At 37.8% G+C, this 18,083-nt stretch overlaps 1 protein-coding gene across 1 annotated transcript in view; it reads right to left on the bottom strand.

The window, feature by feature from the left end:
• Positions 1 to 1,017: 1,017 nt before the first annotated feature.
• Positions 1,018 to 18,083, bottom strand: part of LOC139122737 (microtubule-associated protein futsch-like) — a 29,689-nt gene continuing 12,623 nt past the window's right edge. Inside the window, exons 4-5 of the mRNA XM_070688413.1 lie at positions 15,456 to 15,602; positions 1,018 to 10,523 (exon numbers count right to left, since the gene is read on the bottom strand). Coding sequence (XP_070544514.1) covers positions 2,538 to 10,523; positions 15,456 to 15,602 — 8,133 coding nt within the window. The 3' untranslated portion in view covers positions 1,018 to 2,537. The remainder of the gene's footprint in view (positions 10,524 to 15,455; positions 15,603 to 18,083) is intronic.

The following is an 18,083-nucleotide window of genomic DNA, read 5'->3' as shown; positions in this document are numbered from 1 at the left end:
TTGCACATAGCGTAATTTACATCACAATAGGAATATACGGACTAAATTTCAAAGCCCAAGGCCGAGTATTAGACATCAAATCAGGTCCAATAATCATTATCATTAAAGGTAACTATGAAAATTACCAGGTCAAAGGAATATATCGAAAATGACAAAGGCAATGGGGTCACCTTGAACCACGAAATAGTGGTAGTACCAGGTGTCCGGAATGGGTAAGCGTACCCTGCCGGCTAGCTGCACCTGTAAAGATTGACCCAAAGCGACAAATCCATTATTTGGTGAATTCACCAAATTACTTTTGTGAGTCAAAATTTGGTATGCTGTCACTCATCATCCGAGAAACAGACAGGTCATGTTTTGATACATCTCCGTATCTTCACCTACCATAGAACTTCTTAAACGATTTCACTAATCTACTTTATGAGAATTTATGAGTTCATAGTTTTTTTTTCAGTTTTTCACACTTATATTGCTAATTTACATATGAGACTCAACCAACTTTGAACCATACTGTATCTAAGGCCCTGTTAGGAATATATCAAGCAAATCTTTAAATCACTATCTACGATTACTTTTTACTATTTTTGGGGATAATTTTGCTTGTCCATCGATTAGCCATGTGATCAACATGGTTTGGGCTAACAATCTGCATTAGAAAAGGGAAATTAAAACATTTCAAAGTCCTATAGACAGTAGTTTTCAAGTGTAAATTTTTTCACATATATTTCCTTTGCCTATTCAACTTGGCTTGAACAAACTTAGATCTGCAACCAAGTTAGAATATTTTTGCAAATTGTGCGTCCGAAGCATTTTTGTTTATATCCATGTCATACTTTGAGAGCCATGACATAAACAGTATACAAACTGTACAAACTAATTTGCAAGCTGATAAGATCCACCTTTTCCAAACCTTAGTGGATGGACAGATGCAATTCACTCATACATAGACACTAAGGCAGCTACCACTTTTTTGCAATATTTATAACACTAAAATAAAGAAACACATGCTTTGCTTCTCTGTAAACTTTCCTTTATTTGAATAAAGTGCTAAACGATAAACAACATAGCTTAATCCAAGACGGCCTTTTATTTTTCTGTTGAGAGGTTCAAACAGTGGTATATGATTTTATCATATCTCCATGCCCATATCACTTCATCCTAGTAAGGTTTACCATAAAATATCAGCCATGATATTGCACAGTAAACATCGAGATATGCATGATAAATGTCATTAGTTTTGGAGTGTTCCTGAACTACATTTGAAACTACATGCTAAACAGCATAAACAAACAAAATGGCTTCCACTCTCCACCTGCGAAGCAATGTCGTCGACATAAAAATTTGGAAGGGCTTTGATGATAACTGGTACTTCCAGTTGCTAAATACTGAAATAACATGTTGAGTCTTGTTATGTTTCCCTATGTTTTTTTCTGTTAAAGTTCTTATATTTCTATAGACAAGCTCTAGAAAACATTCTGCTATTTGCACGCCATGGTCTACCTCCAAACAGGTAGCGAGGAAGGGTGACAGTGATGCCGTGTGCGCGATGACTGTTGACATGGTAACTCTCAGTGTAAACAACCAAACGGCAGCTCCTCTCCTTGACATATGATGATTTAGCGTGATCGAAATCAGGAGATATCTTAAGCAAAGAAAAGTCTTTTGATTAATTACGATTGTAATAGCATATTGCTCCATAAAAATTTTCCCTGTACGATGATTTTTGGATCCCGGTGTCTTTCTTCTTGAGGTTCATTGAGATATGGATGACTTGCAGGGATGTCACACATGATGTTGACTTCTTCGTATAGTTAATAAATGAAGCCCACCTGTCACACAAATATTTTGATATTTTTGCGCAGGGCGTAAGAAGGCCTCAAATTTTTAGGTTTTTCATACTATTAGTAAAATTCTGGGCACGGGTATATGAAAAATCGGTTAATACCTAATATCGCCTGTTCCTTGCGTTATATCAGCTTTCGTGTCATTTGTGATTTGTGATGAAGTCAAGTGTCTGACACAGTGTAAATGACACTCACGCTGATACAACACAGGAACAAGCTTTATTTGGTAATAATCTCTACGAAGTCTAAATCAGTATTCCCTGATACAAACTTTGCGGTTTCAAGTGACTGATTAGCAACATCTGCAACGGAGAATAAAGAATTGTGCGTGCTAAACTACTTTCATTTGGATGTTGAACAATTTACTCTTCAAACATGGTTTTAAAACTGTAATTCAACTTGAGAGAAAGATATATAAAACGATTTTTGAACTTCATTAAGAAAATATAAATAATATAAAAGATATGATTATGTTAATGAACAAAATGTAAATAATTAACATATCAAACTATTGTAAAAACATCAGTAATATTCAAATATAGAGATACATAGAGAGATGCTATATGATAGCCTCTAACATGTTCATATATTTCCTGGCAGTGAGGTATCAGAGTTGTGACTTTTCAAGTATATGGTGTGCAATTTGAAAAACCAGAGGAATTTTTTCTCGAACCAATTCACATGAAAGGTCATTCAAAACCAAGAGTCACTTGCCCAGCGAGGAGAAAATGGATTTGGAAAACGAGATACAACAACCCTCCTATCTTCTGAACTGTGCGAAAAAGAGTCACCAACATGAACATTGACGGGGTCCATTGTTGCATTTGAGGTGTAGTACATTCTGTTTGCACTGTTAACATTTAAGCAGCTCTGTTCAATTTCTTGAGCATACTGATTGTAATATGAATTCCTGTTGCTGTATCCACTTCTCCATGATGCTCTTCCATCTAAATCATAGGAATATCGATATTCTTCTGCAGTCAAATTTGAGTCGGCTACAGTGGCATACGCACTGTGGTCACTCATATGGGACGTTCCATAGTTTTGATCATTTCTCCATACATTTCCTGTTCCATGCAGTGGCTGTGAGCTCTGGTGAAATATTTCTGCATGTCCTGAATACCTGTTCATCTGTGGAGGATGATGATAATTCTGATATACTGTCATCGATGTCAAAGGCATTGATTTCTCATATTCAAATGATGAATTTCTCTGTCTTTTCCTTTGCATAAAATCACTTCTACTATTGTAACCAGGTTCACAAGATGAAGAAGCTTCTTTCCTTTTAGAGCCAGTGAATTTACGGGAATGCACATGCTTTCTGTTAGATTCCTTACGTTCAATGTTATACTGTTTGTCTGACTTCTTGGATTCGTCTTTAGCACCCTGATCACGCTTCACTAATTTCACATCATCACAATTCTTTGCAGCCTGTTTTCCTGGAGTGTGAATCCCATATTTTTGCACATCATCTCCTTCACTATCAGTTGTTTGTTCATTATCCACACTTGATGCTTGGTCTGTCAGGAGGTTACTGTTTACGTCGCATTTTTGACGAGTGGATGTGCAGCACATCTCATTTTCAGAGTTTTCAACACTCGCTTCGCATTGCCCATTAGTATTCTGTGTATGAGGTGCTTCCAAAGCTGCTGATTCAGTTGTGAGCATTTCACTTTTTTCAATTTGGCCAGATGGAGAGTCTCTGTTACTTTCAACGTCTGTTACATCACTGTTATTACACTTTCTGTGGTTCCTGTCACTAGACCCATTTCCTGTTGCTTGTTGTTCACCTGAGATGGAAATACCTAGGTTTCTCTTTGTTATTTCAGAAGAGTTTTCATGTAATTCCATTTCCGCCTTATTATCAGGCATTTTCTCTGGCGAGACTTGACTGTCTGTATTGATACTTTCCTTTGGTTCTGGCAAAGTCACATTATTAGAAGGGCTATTCTTACTGGCCATATCTGTTCCAGTATTTCTTCTTTCATTTTCAATGTCTTCTCCCTCTTCATCAGTTGCAACGTAGTCATCAATGATAATCATACTATCTGTAGATGATGAGCTACAGCTCCTTTCTCTATTTTTGCTTCTCCCAATGGAGTTAAATGCTTCACTACTGCCATTATCAGTTTCAATGGTACCATCTTCACTGCACTCTGCACTATCTGGATTCTGGACTCTTTCTGGTTGTCCTGAAGAGGTAACATCACACTTCTCCTTCGAAGAGCTTTCTGTCACTTTGCTGCATATTCCAACATCACTTGAAGCCTTGTCTTCCTCTTTCTCATCAAGGCAAGGCGTTCCTGGAGTTCTGCTTGGTTGAGGCTTTTCATCGTCCTCACCAACTGAATCAATGCACACAAATTTTTCCCCAAGATACATAGTCACCTCTGGACAGTCAATCTCCTCACTATGTTCAAACTCTGGAGTTACAGAAGCATCTTGACCGAAGTCTTCAGGTTTGGATGTTTCAATGAATCCACTGCAAACTTGATTACCAACTTGCTCTTGTTGACATCTCAATGTACTTTCTTGATTTTTGCAAACCATGTTGGGGCTAGAGACTTCATCGTTTATGTCACTGACTACAGTGTTGAAGACTTCGGTTTCTAAAAGGTTATATGCTTCACTGAAGTCATAGCATTTCTGGCGATCATCAGAGGAAGATTTGTCATTGGAATTTGAGACCACCTTGCCGTGAGTTGTGTCCTTTGATGATGATGACGGTGATGATGATGATCGAGAGGATGAACACTTGGCAGACACTGCATTGCCCTTTACGCTGCTCTTTACTTTCACAACTGCTTTCGCTGCCTTTTCCTTTCTGTTATTTACATCCATCCTTTTCTCAGAATTATTTTTTGTTTTGCATGGAGACTGCACACATGGAGGTTTTTTAATCCTGTCTGTTTTGTTCTTAGCAAGCAACTTTTCATTTTCAGGTCCTTGACCACTCTTGTTCCCTTTCACATCATCTGATGAGGCATGTTTGATCCTACATGGAAGTTGATCATACTTATTGGTACCCTGTTTTGTTTCTTTCACTGTTACTTTCTCTCTCACTTCATCCTGAATTTTTCCAATATCTTTGCTGTTAAATCTACACCTCTTTCGGGGAACAGTATCATCAGAATCGGAGTCTAATGACTTTCTGTGTGGTCGCTTCTTTTGATGTGATGATCTATTAGTATCATGCATTTCTGATTTCCAACTACTCCCATTTACTTTAGGTTTATCACATCTGACATCAATCCTTGGTCTCTTTGAAGTTGTCATCTCCAATGCCGAACTTGACCGTTTTTGATGTACCTTGTCAGGGGCAACTTTAAGGTTGATAGCTGAGGACTTAAAGTCTGAACTACGTTTTGGCTTTTGATGTTCTTTGTGCTGTGTTTTCTTCCACGGTGATTGTGATGCTTTACCATCACTATTCTTATCTCCAGAATGCTTGACAGTACTGAGAGAAAGCTGATGGCCAATCCTCTTGCTACTGTTCATAATGTCATCTTTTCCATGTTTACTTATTATCGTTCCATTGGACTGAAGACTTTTCATGCATTTCACCGTCGTCTTAGCAGGTAACTTGCTTCCTTGCTTATTTGCTTGTAAATCATCCTTTCTAACTTCGTTTTGATCTTTATTTGTCAACAAAATGTTCTTCTGTACACCAACAGATGAATTATCACTTCTTGATGGCATTCTGCAAGGTACCTTTGCCATGCGAGAGTTTCCACTCTTCAGCTTCAGATCTTTGCTATGGCAATCTCGTATTATAGAGTCCAAGGAGTGCAAACTACTCTTCTGTTCACGTCTACAATTATCTGGAATTCGCTTACTCTTTGTAAGAATTCCTTTCTCAGCATTCAGATCTTTCATAGAGTTCTTTTTGAATGAATAATTATCTTTAGAAGCTTGATACTTCTGTAAGTTTTCTGGTACACTTGAAGCATGTTGTCCAGATGTACCTGATGAACTTGCACTCTGATGCCATGTTCCACTAACTGGTCTCTTCTCTTTGACGGAAAAGCTGCGAGGCACATGTTTCATTTTCACATCTTGATGCTTGAACATTCTTCCTGTCACACTATCGGCAGGGTTTGAGGATTTCTTGGGGAGTGACTGCAATTCAGGTGAGGCTCCTTTTCTGTTCTTCATTTCATTAAAATTTCGCTTACCATCTATGAATCTCTTTTCCTCCCCTGTCATAACTCTCTCACACAAATCTTGGCTATGCCTTTTCTTTGTTACAGTAATTGTGTCATTCATTTGTGCATCATGTGTACCCTTGCACTTCTGCAATCCATTGGACATTTTTGGGTTTCCATTAGCTTTCACTGTGACCATCGCTGCAGTGGTTCTGCTACTGTTTGAGGATTTTGATGATTGTTGCTTGGCAAGAGAGCACACTTTACTTCCTCCATCTCGGATAAAATAATTTGGAAAGGCTTTACCAGGGACCAGTTCCTTAAACTTCTGTCCGTTACTTTTATACAACTCCTTTGAGATCATCTCAGTGAATGCCTTCTCTTTTACATACTTCATATCATCTTTGGTTGAACCCATTTGCGATGCAGGCTTTGCTTTATTTTCTTCCCCTTCTACCATTTTGTTAACTTTGTGTATCTGTTCACTTTTGCATTTCTTTTTATGCAATTTTGTGTTGTGGCCTGGTCTTTCAAGACAAGTCTTTTGCAACTGCCGATGTGTCCTTTCTTTAGTGATTTCCTTTTTCTTCAAGTTCCCAGAATGATGGTCAGACTGTGATGCACTCATTAATTTTTGATCTCTCTTCTTAGATGACCCGCCGACTGTGTTTAAACTATCTCTCGAGACTTTCCTATGTTTCTGCGTCTTCTCAAAAGTACCACAGCAGAGTCGTAAGCGTTCTGCGTCAGTCTTGTGCAATTTGCTCTTCAAACTATGGCCACTGTCCTTCTTCACACTCAATGGTGTAACACTGCTTTTTCCTTGTTTTGACAGAGATTTGGCAGAAACACTGGAGTTTTGTCCAGAACACTGAATGCTGTTATTATTTTTCATCACACCTACATGTTTGTTTTTGTTCTCAGTTTGAGACAAGCTGTATTTCTCACTATAGAGGCTTCTGCTTTTTTCTAGCTCTGCAATAAGGACTGTCCTCTTCAGCTTTGTTTCTAATCTTTTAATCTTTCCATGAAGTACTTTTGCATTCTCTACCATAATGTTCATAACATCTTCTGAACCACTATCAGAAGATGATTCTTCAAGAGTACGCTGGACAGTTTGTACATTGGTCAAAAACTGTCTGTTTTTGGCAATTTCGTCCTTGAGTTTCTTCAACTGACCTGCTACATCCACACGTTTGCCTGGTTTTTCACTCTGTCCAAGTGCAGCATTAGTCTTGTTTATCATGTGTTCTGCTTTACATGATTTACTCTCTTCACTTATGTCTCCATTAACAAATGGTTCATTGGCTGAATTCCTAGCATTTGGAAGCAACTTGCCAACATTGTTCACTGTTTCTGGCACAGTCCGTTCTTCAGTCTTCTTCTTCTTTATTTTGGAGTATGTTATCTGACTGTCTGCCCCTTTTTGTTTTTTCTCATCTGGAGTGGTTACAGAGTTTCTTGACTCATGTTGTTCTTTCCCCTCTCCAGCAGTTGTATCTCCATTTTCATCAAGGCAATCTACAACTGTGTAAGGAACCGTATTTGATTTGTCAGATATTGCTGAAGGTTTGTCCTCATTAGGAATACTTCTCGAATTTTTCATATTCTTGTCTTGAACCATATATTCACTTATCACGTTATTATTAAAGTTTGTAATTCGTGACGTTTCAAGAGTAGCCCTACTCTTTGTTACAGTCCTGCGCAGGCTTGGTGAAGGGTCACTCTGTAGTTCATTATTTGTTTGTTGCTGTGATAACTTGTCTGCACCTATTTTAGGAACATGTTGATCACCATCTACCAATGTTTTCTCTGGCATTGACTGTTTGGGTTCCACCATTTCTTTTACAAGTCTGTCCATGGTCATATTGGAAGGAAATTTCCTGGTGGAGTCTTTCACCTTTCTCAATGAGCTGCCTCTTTCAACAATTGCATCATGCAGTTTCATTTCTTTCTGGATGCCTTGGTTAACTTCTGATTTTGTAAATTCTTCATTGTCAATTCCTGAACTTTGGTATGTTTGTTCAGAAACATTTGCTGATCGCATGTCAGAAACATCATCCATGGATCTTCTTGATAGTTCCTGTTTTGGACACTTTTGATTGACCATGTCCACCTTCCCTGGTGACTTCCATGGTTCTTCCTTAAATTTGACAGCTTCCTGGACTTCACGGTCTTTGCATCTTTTACGAGAACGCTCAATTAACATATCCAACTTTGGCGTTTTGGTCAAGCTGCGGTGATGACTGGGGTATATAACCTTTTCTTGCAATATCTTTGAAACTGTATTCACATTGTTTTCATGGAGATTAAATTTGCTGGAGTCTGAATGTCTCTTTTTCAGACGTGGGTCAGGAATGTGAAGATCCTTAAACAACGGTTCAAGAGGTATTACTTTTGGAGGTGTTGACTGATGTCCAGAATGTTTTCCTGATGATTCCTCCCTTCTGTGTGAGGAGTAATCTCCAAAAGGAAGGACCTTATACTGCGAAGCACACTGCATTTCATCGTATACCTTGTAGGAGTGTCGTCTCCCTTTCCTCGAAATTATGGCACATTGAATCTTCTTTGGTGATACACTCTGGTAAGGTGTAGGGAAGGAATAACTTTTCACATAATGTGTTGAGGTCTTCATTTTCTGATCCTCTTTTGCTGGTGGGAAAAGACTGTCCTGTGTCCCTGGTACATCTTTTGTTGGTGATATCAAACTTATTTCTTCAACTCCTACAATGTGAGCTGAGTTTCCAGAGTTTCCTTCCTGGTCCATTAGATTGTAAGGTGTTCCTTGATGGTCCTCTTTATTTCTGAATGTGTACTGCTCAGCATTGGAATGGGACTCAAGGTAACCAGGTGCTTCCAACTGATCCAATGAAACAAATTGGCCCCCTCTTTTGATGTTTGGAAAACTTGTGCCTTGTATTCTAATCACCTTCAATGCCATGTCAGGAGTATTAGGTGTTCTTTGTGCATGGGCTTCTTTAGTTGGTGAATGTAAAGTCATTTTTGATAGCTTGCTTGTGTTAACAGTTTCCAAGTCTAAAGTAGCCTCTTTGTGACCGATACTCTTTGACACATTGGTACCCCTTTCTCCACAATGCTGTGTTTTATCAGAAGAGGCAGTATCATTGAACATTATGTTGTTGCCATCTTGAACACCTACAGGGTTTTCAGAATAATTTTCTGGACAGGATGTACTGTTCAATGTTGTATGATCAGCTGTCATCTCGCGGATTTGCCGTTCCTCGTGCTCATTGCTATTCAAATTATGTGGTTTACTGTCCTTTACTGAGAACATATGTCCAACACCTACAGATCCACTCTCGGCACATCTTTCAGTATCTCCAGAAGAAATAATCTGGCACATATCCTGTTCTTTTGTACATTTTTGGAAACTGCAAAGTGGCACCCTGACATGGTTGCTTTCTTTACTGGTCATGGAATGCAGGTTCGCTGATGTGCTGGTGATAGTGCTGTCAGTGTCACAAACAGGAATGCCATGGTGTTCATGAAGTTTATGAGGGGTGGTTAGAGTGTTGCCAACAGTACAGTTACTATGACAACAGGTGTTGAAAACTGGCAGTGAATGGTAGTTGTCCTGTTGCATTGGCAATGTTTGTATGTTCTCTGGTCCAATGTCTGGTGGCTTTGATACATTTCTTTGTTGATTGGCAAATTTATCATCGGACATCCCCCTAATATCAGCAATTTCTTTCTCACAACTGACCAATGTTCTAGACTTTGATCTTTTCACTTGCACTGACACTTCTCCTTCTTGAAGACCTTGACTGGACATTTTGAATGACATTGGTGAAGACCATGCTCTCTTCAAAGCCCTCCGTAATGAACTGAGAAAATACTGGCTTCTCTGCATTCCTTCTTCCGTGTAATTGACATCCTCTACTATCTCATTTTCCCCATTCTGACTGCTTGCAGTATTTGTCTGTACAAAGGGTTCAATCTCCTCCTGTTGCTCTGACGGAACAAGTGTTTGCTGTTTGTCATTGGTAATCACAGTGTCACAAAGAGTGGATGGTTGCTTCATTTCATCTTGTTGCAGGACACTATCACTGACATGCCAGCCATCTACAGAGGAAGCGTTACCATTCACAAATGAAGTCTGGCCAAGTCTGCTGCCTTGACTGAGTTTATCACATTTGTTCCTAGCTCCGGAAGAAGAACTTTTTCGAGCACATTTCTTTTTACTCTCATCCAAAAGTTCACTGACCTTCCTTTTAAGAAAGTTAACTTCTTGAAGCAAAGTCGATCTTTCATTATCATTGAAGTATCTGGGCTTCTTGAGATGATTTCGATTTAATTCCTTCAGTTTTCTGATGCATTTCATTTGCGGTTTCTGGAGGAACTTTTCTTTTTTGATATTTCCATCTGTGACACTTTCGGAAACAGCCTCATATGGTGTTTTTTTATCCTCTAGGGAAGTGTATTTCCTTCTTTTGAAAGTAACAACTGCATAGGGCAAGCAACTGCTAGGCACACTGACTGGTAATGCATCATCATTATATTCATACAGATAGATCTGAAAAGAAAAAAACAAGTCGAAGTGTTAGGAAATTGCACCTTATAAAAGATATTATTGTGCAAATAAAACGTTGGAAAAACATGGCCATAAAACATGAACACTCCAGAGGATGCAAACACCAGCAAGGCATATTTGTGCACATAATTGAATTTCACAAACTACTGTTTTCACATCACAAAGACGTTGCAGTATGTAACATTTCCATTTGGAATGAAGACCAGCCAGAATTTTAAGGGTCAGTAGCCATATTTTTTCAGGATGTATTCACTATTTTTGCCCTGAATGGCAACTGCAAGTTCACTATCCAACCTGTTAAGACAGTATGTTTATGCCTAAAGTGCACTGCTATTGTGACATTTGAATTTTAGTACAGACTTAAATTCACTTGTGAACAATGACCAGGCAGTTTACACATATATAGGTCATGTTGACGAGCTGGATACCTTGCATCTCAACATGCACCGGGGTAGAACATGAAATTGTAGTTGATATTGAGAAATAAAATAGTACAGAAATGGCCATATTATTGTATCGCCAAATAAATTGACATACATATATATGCCATAGTACTTTATCTGTGTGCCAACATTGAACGAAATGGTTCATGGATAGTTGAGTGACAGTTCAAAAACATGAAAAAATTGCAAGGCGGCCATATGGATCGTATCACGAAATAAATTGACGTGCATATATATGCAATTAGTACTTTATCTGTGTACCAACATTGAACAAAGTCTGTTCAGGGATAGTTGAGTTATGGTTCAGAAACATGAAAAATTCCCAGCAAACTGGCTTCCCAGCCCGCCCATATTAGATTGTATCGCAAAATAAATTGATATGCATATGTATGGTACAGTACTTATCCTTGCCCACAGTTTGAAAAAATCGGCTCAGGGATGACAGAGAAAAGCTGCTGACGGACAGACATACGGACGGACTGGGGACCAAATCTTTGGGTCCCCGCTGGACTGCATCAGCGGGGACTAACAAATTGACACGCATATGTATGCCATAGTGTATTATCCTCAAGCCAAGTCTGAAAGAAATTGACCTGATTATGCCTAAGATATATGCCTGGACTGACAGACCAATGCACACAAACATAGGGGACCAAAAGTACAAGTCCTCAAGATGTCATTCACAGGACAAATGAAGAACACCTGTCTTTCTTTCTTTTTTCCCATCCAGTAAATGCTGACTAAATAAGAAACCTACACAAATCATTTGTTCATTTGACAAGTGACCTAGCGGCCGATGTAGCTCCGCTGTGTTTATGTAGAGAATAACTATTTTTGACACATGTTGATGAAGGTGGAAATCTTTGATAGCTCAATGCAGTGGCCAGAAAAAAATGGCTAAAATAAGCTGCAAAAATACACAATTGAAGATTTCATCATACTTTGAATGTATAACATAGGATCATCCCTAAGAACATGTCAACCAAAGCTATCTGATGAGTAATTTTTGAGATTAAATTTTTTTACCAAAAATGGCAACAATTGCCCCCAAAAATAAAAATTGCAGATTTTAACATAATTTCAAAAGATCAAATTTAGTTCATCTATAGAAACCTGTATACCAAATTTCAAAGCTGTTAGACAAGTACTTTTTGAGAAACGCATTTTTTGACCAAAAATGGGGAAAATTGCCCAAAAAATTCAAAATTGCAGATTTCATCATTATTTCAATAAATATCATTTAGTTCATCAGAAATTCAATAAATATTACTTAGCTCATCTGTAGAAACCTGTACACCAGATTTCAAAGCTATCAGACCAGTACTTTTTGAAAAACACATATTTTGACGAAAAATGGCAAAAATTGCCCCAAAATTACAAAAATTGCAGATTTCATCATAATTTCAATAACTATCATTTAGTTCATCGGTAGAAACATGTACACCAAATTTCAAAGCTATCAGATGAGTAATTTGGAAATACACATTTTTGACCAAAAATGGCAAAAGTTGCCCTAAAAATACAAAATTACAGATTTCATCAGAAATTCAATATATACTACTTAGTTCATCTGTAGAAACCTGTATACCAAATTTCAAAGCTATCAGACCAGTACTTTTTGAGACACATATGTTTTGACCAAAAATGGCAAAAATTGCCCCAAAATTACAAAATTGTATGTTTCATCATAATTTCAACAAATATCATTTAGTTAATCTGTAGGAACCTGTATACCAAATTTCAAAGCTATCAGATGCGTACTTTTGGAAATACACATTTTTTGACCAAAAATGGCAAAAATTGCCCCAAAAATACAAAATTACAGATTTCATCAGAAATTCAATACATATTACTTAGTTCATCAATAGAAACCTGTATACCAAATTTCAAAACTATCAGACCAGTGCTTTTTGAGAAATAAATTTTTTGACCAAAAATGGCTAAAATTGCCTTAAAAATGCAAATTTGCATATTTCTGCACAATTTGAACAAATCTGAAATAGATCATCCCTAGGGACCTAAGTACCAAATTTTAAAGCTATCTGACTGGTAGTTTTGAAGAAGAAGATTTTTAAAGATTTTTTTACCAAAATGACAAAAATTGCCTTAAAAATACAAATATGCAAATTTCACCACAATTTGAACAAATCTGACTGAGGTCACCCTAAGCAAACTGCACATCAAATTTCAAAGCAATCGGACAAGCGATTGATTTCAGAGAAGATTTTTTTACCAAAAACACCAAAAAATGCCCCCAAAATACAAATATGCAAATTTCACCACAATTTGAACAAACTGAACTGAGGTCACCTCAAGTGAACTGCATATAAAATTTCACAGCAATTGGACTTGCGGTTTCAGAGGAGAAGGCAATTGTTGACGGACGACGACGACGGACGACGACGACGGAAAATCAACCTATTTGATGAGCTCCGCGTCGCTGACAGCAGAGCTAATAAAGTTCAAATACAGTTTTGTAATCTGGAGGCAAATTCTCACTGATAGTCTTTCAAGCTTACATAAGAAGCTTCTGCTGGTATTGCTGTACTGTGGCCACGGATAATGATTACATAAACTGTGCTGTTCCATCATAGTCTGTAATCATGGTGTCTGATGCTGCTATCAACACTGTGTCATAAGAGGGGCGACATGTCGCATGTTTGCTTTAATGTCAATTTTAATTAAATAAGCGGGGAATCGTGAAATCGTGCATTTTGGAGAAAACACTGCTGCTGAGCTTACAAGAGTCATTTGGAAAGCAGTTTAACAACCTTTGGCTCTGTTTATACAAGCAACATGGATAAGGATTAAAACACACCAAGAGTATTACAATGTCATTTGCACAAACACCTATCGAATCATTTGTCTGACTTTTCAAACAAAATCAATGAAACTATGTGTAAAGAGTGTAAGAGTTCAAGCATTGCAATTCACCATATTTATAACAAGTCATCGTTGATGACACAGTCCCCACTTGTTAATGGGTACTTTGATTACAGGTCCTACAAGAGGATAGAGTCCTCTTCATTAGGTCTGTGATAAAAATACTTTTGAATAAATTTGCTTGATACATGTCTGAGTTGTAGTTCAGGACATGAAAAAATCGTAATAAAATGGCCACATGGCGGCCATATTGGATCATATCACAAAACAAATCAATGTGCATATGTATGACATATGTCAATGTCCTTGTACCAAGTTTGAATGAAATCGGTTGAGATAAGCCTGAGTTATGGCTCTGTACATGAAAAAATCGTAACAAAATGGCCGCACGGCGACCATATTGGATCGTATCACAAAACAAATTTATGTGCATAGCTTAGACATTGGTCGATGTCCTTGTAACAAGTTTGAATAAAATCGGTTGAGATATGCCTGAATTATTGCTCTGTACATGAAAAAATCGTAACGAAATGGCCGCACGGCAGCCATATTGGATCGTATCACAAAAAAATTGACGTGCATATCTATGACATTGGTCAATGTCCTTGTACCAAGTTTGAATAAAATCAGTTGAAACATGCCTGAGTTATGGCTCTGTACATGAAAAAATTGTAATAAAATGGCCGCCTGGCAGCCATATTGGATTGTATCACAAAACAAATTGAAGTGCATATGTCTGACACAGGTCAATGTCCTTGTACCAACTTTGAATAAAATCGGATGAAACATGCCTGAGTTATGGCTCTGTACATGAAAAAATTGTAATAAAATGGGCGCCTGGCAGCCATATTGGATCGTATCACTAAACAAATCGACTTGCATCTGTATGACATATAAAGTAATCCTTGTACCAAATTTGAATGAAATCGCTCCTGGCATCTCTGAGATATCTGCGTGAACGGACGGACGGACGCACGAACGGACGCACTGACGCACACACGCACGGATATGACCAAACCTATAAGTCCACCCAGACGGTGTCCGTGGGGACTAATAATGACATTGTTTCATTGAAAACATTATGAAAGCCATACTCAAAAAGCTAGTTTTTTTGGAACTCTCTCCCAGTGTTGCTTGGTCGGAGGCACCTTGCATCACGCAACCATCACAACCATCTTACTACTATTTATATCCTTCCCCTTTACAGGTATACTGTCACCTGTTCTAATTTCACCAGAGTTACCATTCACTGAAAGAGAAATCTAACCAACCGCAGATTTTAAGCGGGTGGCCGCTTTTTAAAGACAGCGCCCTCACATGGGCATTTTGAATACTAAGGAACGCCCCTTTGACCATATATGGGCATATTTAGATTACAGGTGACTGTATACCTTTAATTAAAGTGGTTCAATACTGCTTTTTGGGTATGTGGGGATGTGACAGGCCTGGCAGGAAAAAGGTTAAATTTTCTGAAAGCATCATGGCATTAATTGCCTCGTCAAATGTTGATTGTGGTACTAAAATACCACATTTACAAGATATTAGGAAGGGGAATTTAACTTGATGATGAAACAATGATAATATTTACCTGAGATCGATCCATGTTATCAAATGCAGGTAGATCTATGTGTGGCTGCTCTTTTGGTATATGGCTGTTATGCACTGGTGATGGATCCAACAGTGGACATGTATGAGATATTCTCACTGGCACATGATGAACATGACCTGGTAGAATCTGCAGACACAACAGAAACCAGGTTAACATCAACAGTTTGTAAATTTTACTCTCATGGAAATCAATGGAAATAAACACACTTGAAAAGATCAAGCAGACATTAATCAAACTGAAATCCATAACAAACAAACATATGACATACGCAAGGACCATACATTTAAAGTCAATTAAAATTCAAGGCCTATAAAAACATTTTCAGCAATTTTCATTGACTTTTAAGATCTAAAGTATCATTTTCAAGATATCATTTTAGAGATCACTTTTATCAGGACTGATCATCTTGTCATTTTTCAAAGTGTGGGTGGATTATAAATTTTCCAGGATGTTCCAGGGGTCAATTTCATCATTTTCAGAACTTTTCCAAGCGGCTTTAAAATTCAATAAGGGACTTTTGCAGGAGCCTGGGCACCCTGTACATGACAAATTTATTGTGAAGATTGGTTCACTGGTCACACAGAGCATGTCAAACAGTGATGTTATTTCTCTTCTGTAATCCATTTACTCGAGTCAATTAAATGCAGACATGGATTTTTATTAGCAGTTTTTCAAGGATAATTCTGAGATGAGAAATTCCACATTGCTCAACAGTGTGTAGCACAAAGGTGCAACATCCATAGTTCATTAATTGCATTTGACAATGTACAATTGTGGCACTGGACAAAAACTTTGCAGGTAAGTTGGCAATAAGTATCCGTAAAATTCCCAATTGAGGCTGCACCTCTAATTGAAGCCGCACCCTGACTTCGAAACATTGTCTTGGCTCATTGTTTGCCCATTTGGGGTTTTTGAATTGTACCATTATAGAAGCCGCACCCCTTCTCTGAGCCAATCATGAAACAATGCATGCTGTGAAATTCACACCAGCTGGCTTGCGTCGCCTCATTGACTTGTGCTAATGATTGACAGGTGTCTTTCTTACAGAAAAAATACCCAATAACAAGTCATCGTTGATGACACAGTCCCCACTTGTTAATAATGGGTACTTTGATTACATGTCTTCAGAGAGGATAGAGTCCTCTTCATTTATTAGGTCTGTGATAAAAATACTTTGATACAGATGGCGCTCAATGGCCAAGAATGAGTTCCATGGTGATGAAAACATAAAACCAATGTAGGCCACCATCCTAAAGTTCATAAAATGAGTCAACTAGGAATTAATCAACAGGATGTTGCAAAACATTTTTGCATACAATTCTAACACTTAACAGATTATCACTGGTACCATATTTCATAAAGTTTGATGCAGTATTTACAACACTATGAGATCAACATCTGTATCAAGTTTCATCACATTTGACATTGTATTAATTTGTGGCTATATCACCCTAATTAGGAAAGTTCATTACTTATGCAATTACAAATTAATTAAAATGACACTGATAAATGTCTTTTTCAATGTTAAAGCAATGTGAGCTTAACATCGGTTAACATCTGTATAAAGTTTCATGAATTTGATGCAGTACATATTTCTTGACATATCAGCCTACTTACGAAACTTCAATAATTGACATGTTACTGCTACATGACGTGAAACAAATTGACGAGCATATGTATGAAATAGGTCAATGTCAACTTTGAATGATACTGGTGGAAATATGTCTGAGTTATGGCTCTGTACATGAAAACATCGTAATAAAATGGCTGCCTAGCGACCATATTGGATGGTATCACATAAAAAATCGACGTACATATGTATGACATAGGTCAATGTCCTTGTACCAACTTCGAATAAAATCGGTTGAGATATGCCTGAGTTATGCTTCTGTATATGAAAAAATCGTAACAAAATGGCCACACAGCAGCCATATTGGATCGTATCACAAAACAAATTGACGTGCATATCTATGACATTGGTTAGTGTCCTTGTATCAACTTTGAATAAAATCGGTTGAGATATGCCTGAGTTATGCCTCGGTATATGAAAAAATCGTAACAAAATGGCCACACAGCAGCCATATTGGATCGTATCACAAAACAAATTAACGTGCATATCTATGACATTGGTCAGTGTCCTTGTATCAACTTTGAATAAAATCGGTTGAGAAATGCCTGAGTTATGCCTCCGTATATGAAAAAATTGTAATAAAATGGCCGCCTAGCGGCCATATTGGATTGTATCACAAAACAAATCGACCTGCATATCTATGAAATTCGTCAATGTCCTTGTACCAACGTTGAATAAAATCGGTTGAAACATGTCTGAGTTGTGGCTCTGTACATGAAAAAATCGTAATAAAATGACCGCCTGGCGGCCATATTGGATTGTATCACAAAACAAATTGACGTGCATATCTATGACATTGGTCAATGTCCTTGTACCAACTTTGAATAAAATTGGTTGAAACATGTCTGAGTTATGGCTCTGTACATGAAAAAAATCGTAATAAAATGGCCGCCCTGCGGCCATATTGGATCGTTATTAAAAAAAATTGACGTGCATATCTATGACATTGGTCAATGTCCTTGTACCAACTTTGAATA

This window comes from Ptychodera flava, chromosome 22 (genome assembly GCF_041260155.1).
Source record: "Ptychodera flava strain L36383 chromosome 22, AS_Pfla_20210202, whole genome shotgun sequence".
Lineage (NCBI taxonomy): Eukaryota > Metazoa > Hemichordata > Enteropneusta > Ptychoderidae > Ptychodera > Ptychodera flava.
The sequence above is the reverse complement of the archived record's forward strand: the minus strand, read 5'-3'. Positions and strand labels throughout refer to the sequence as shown.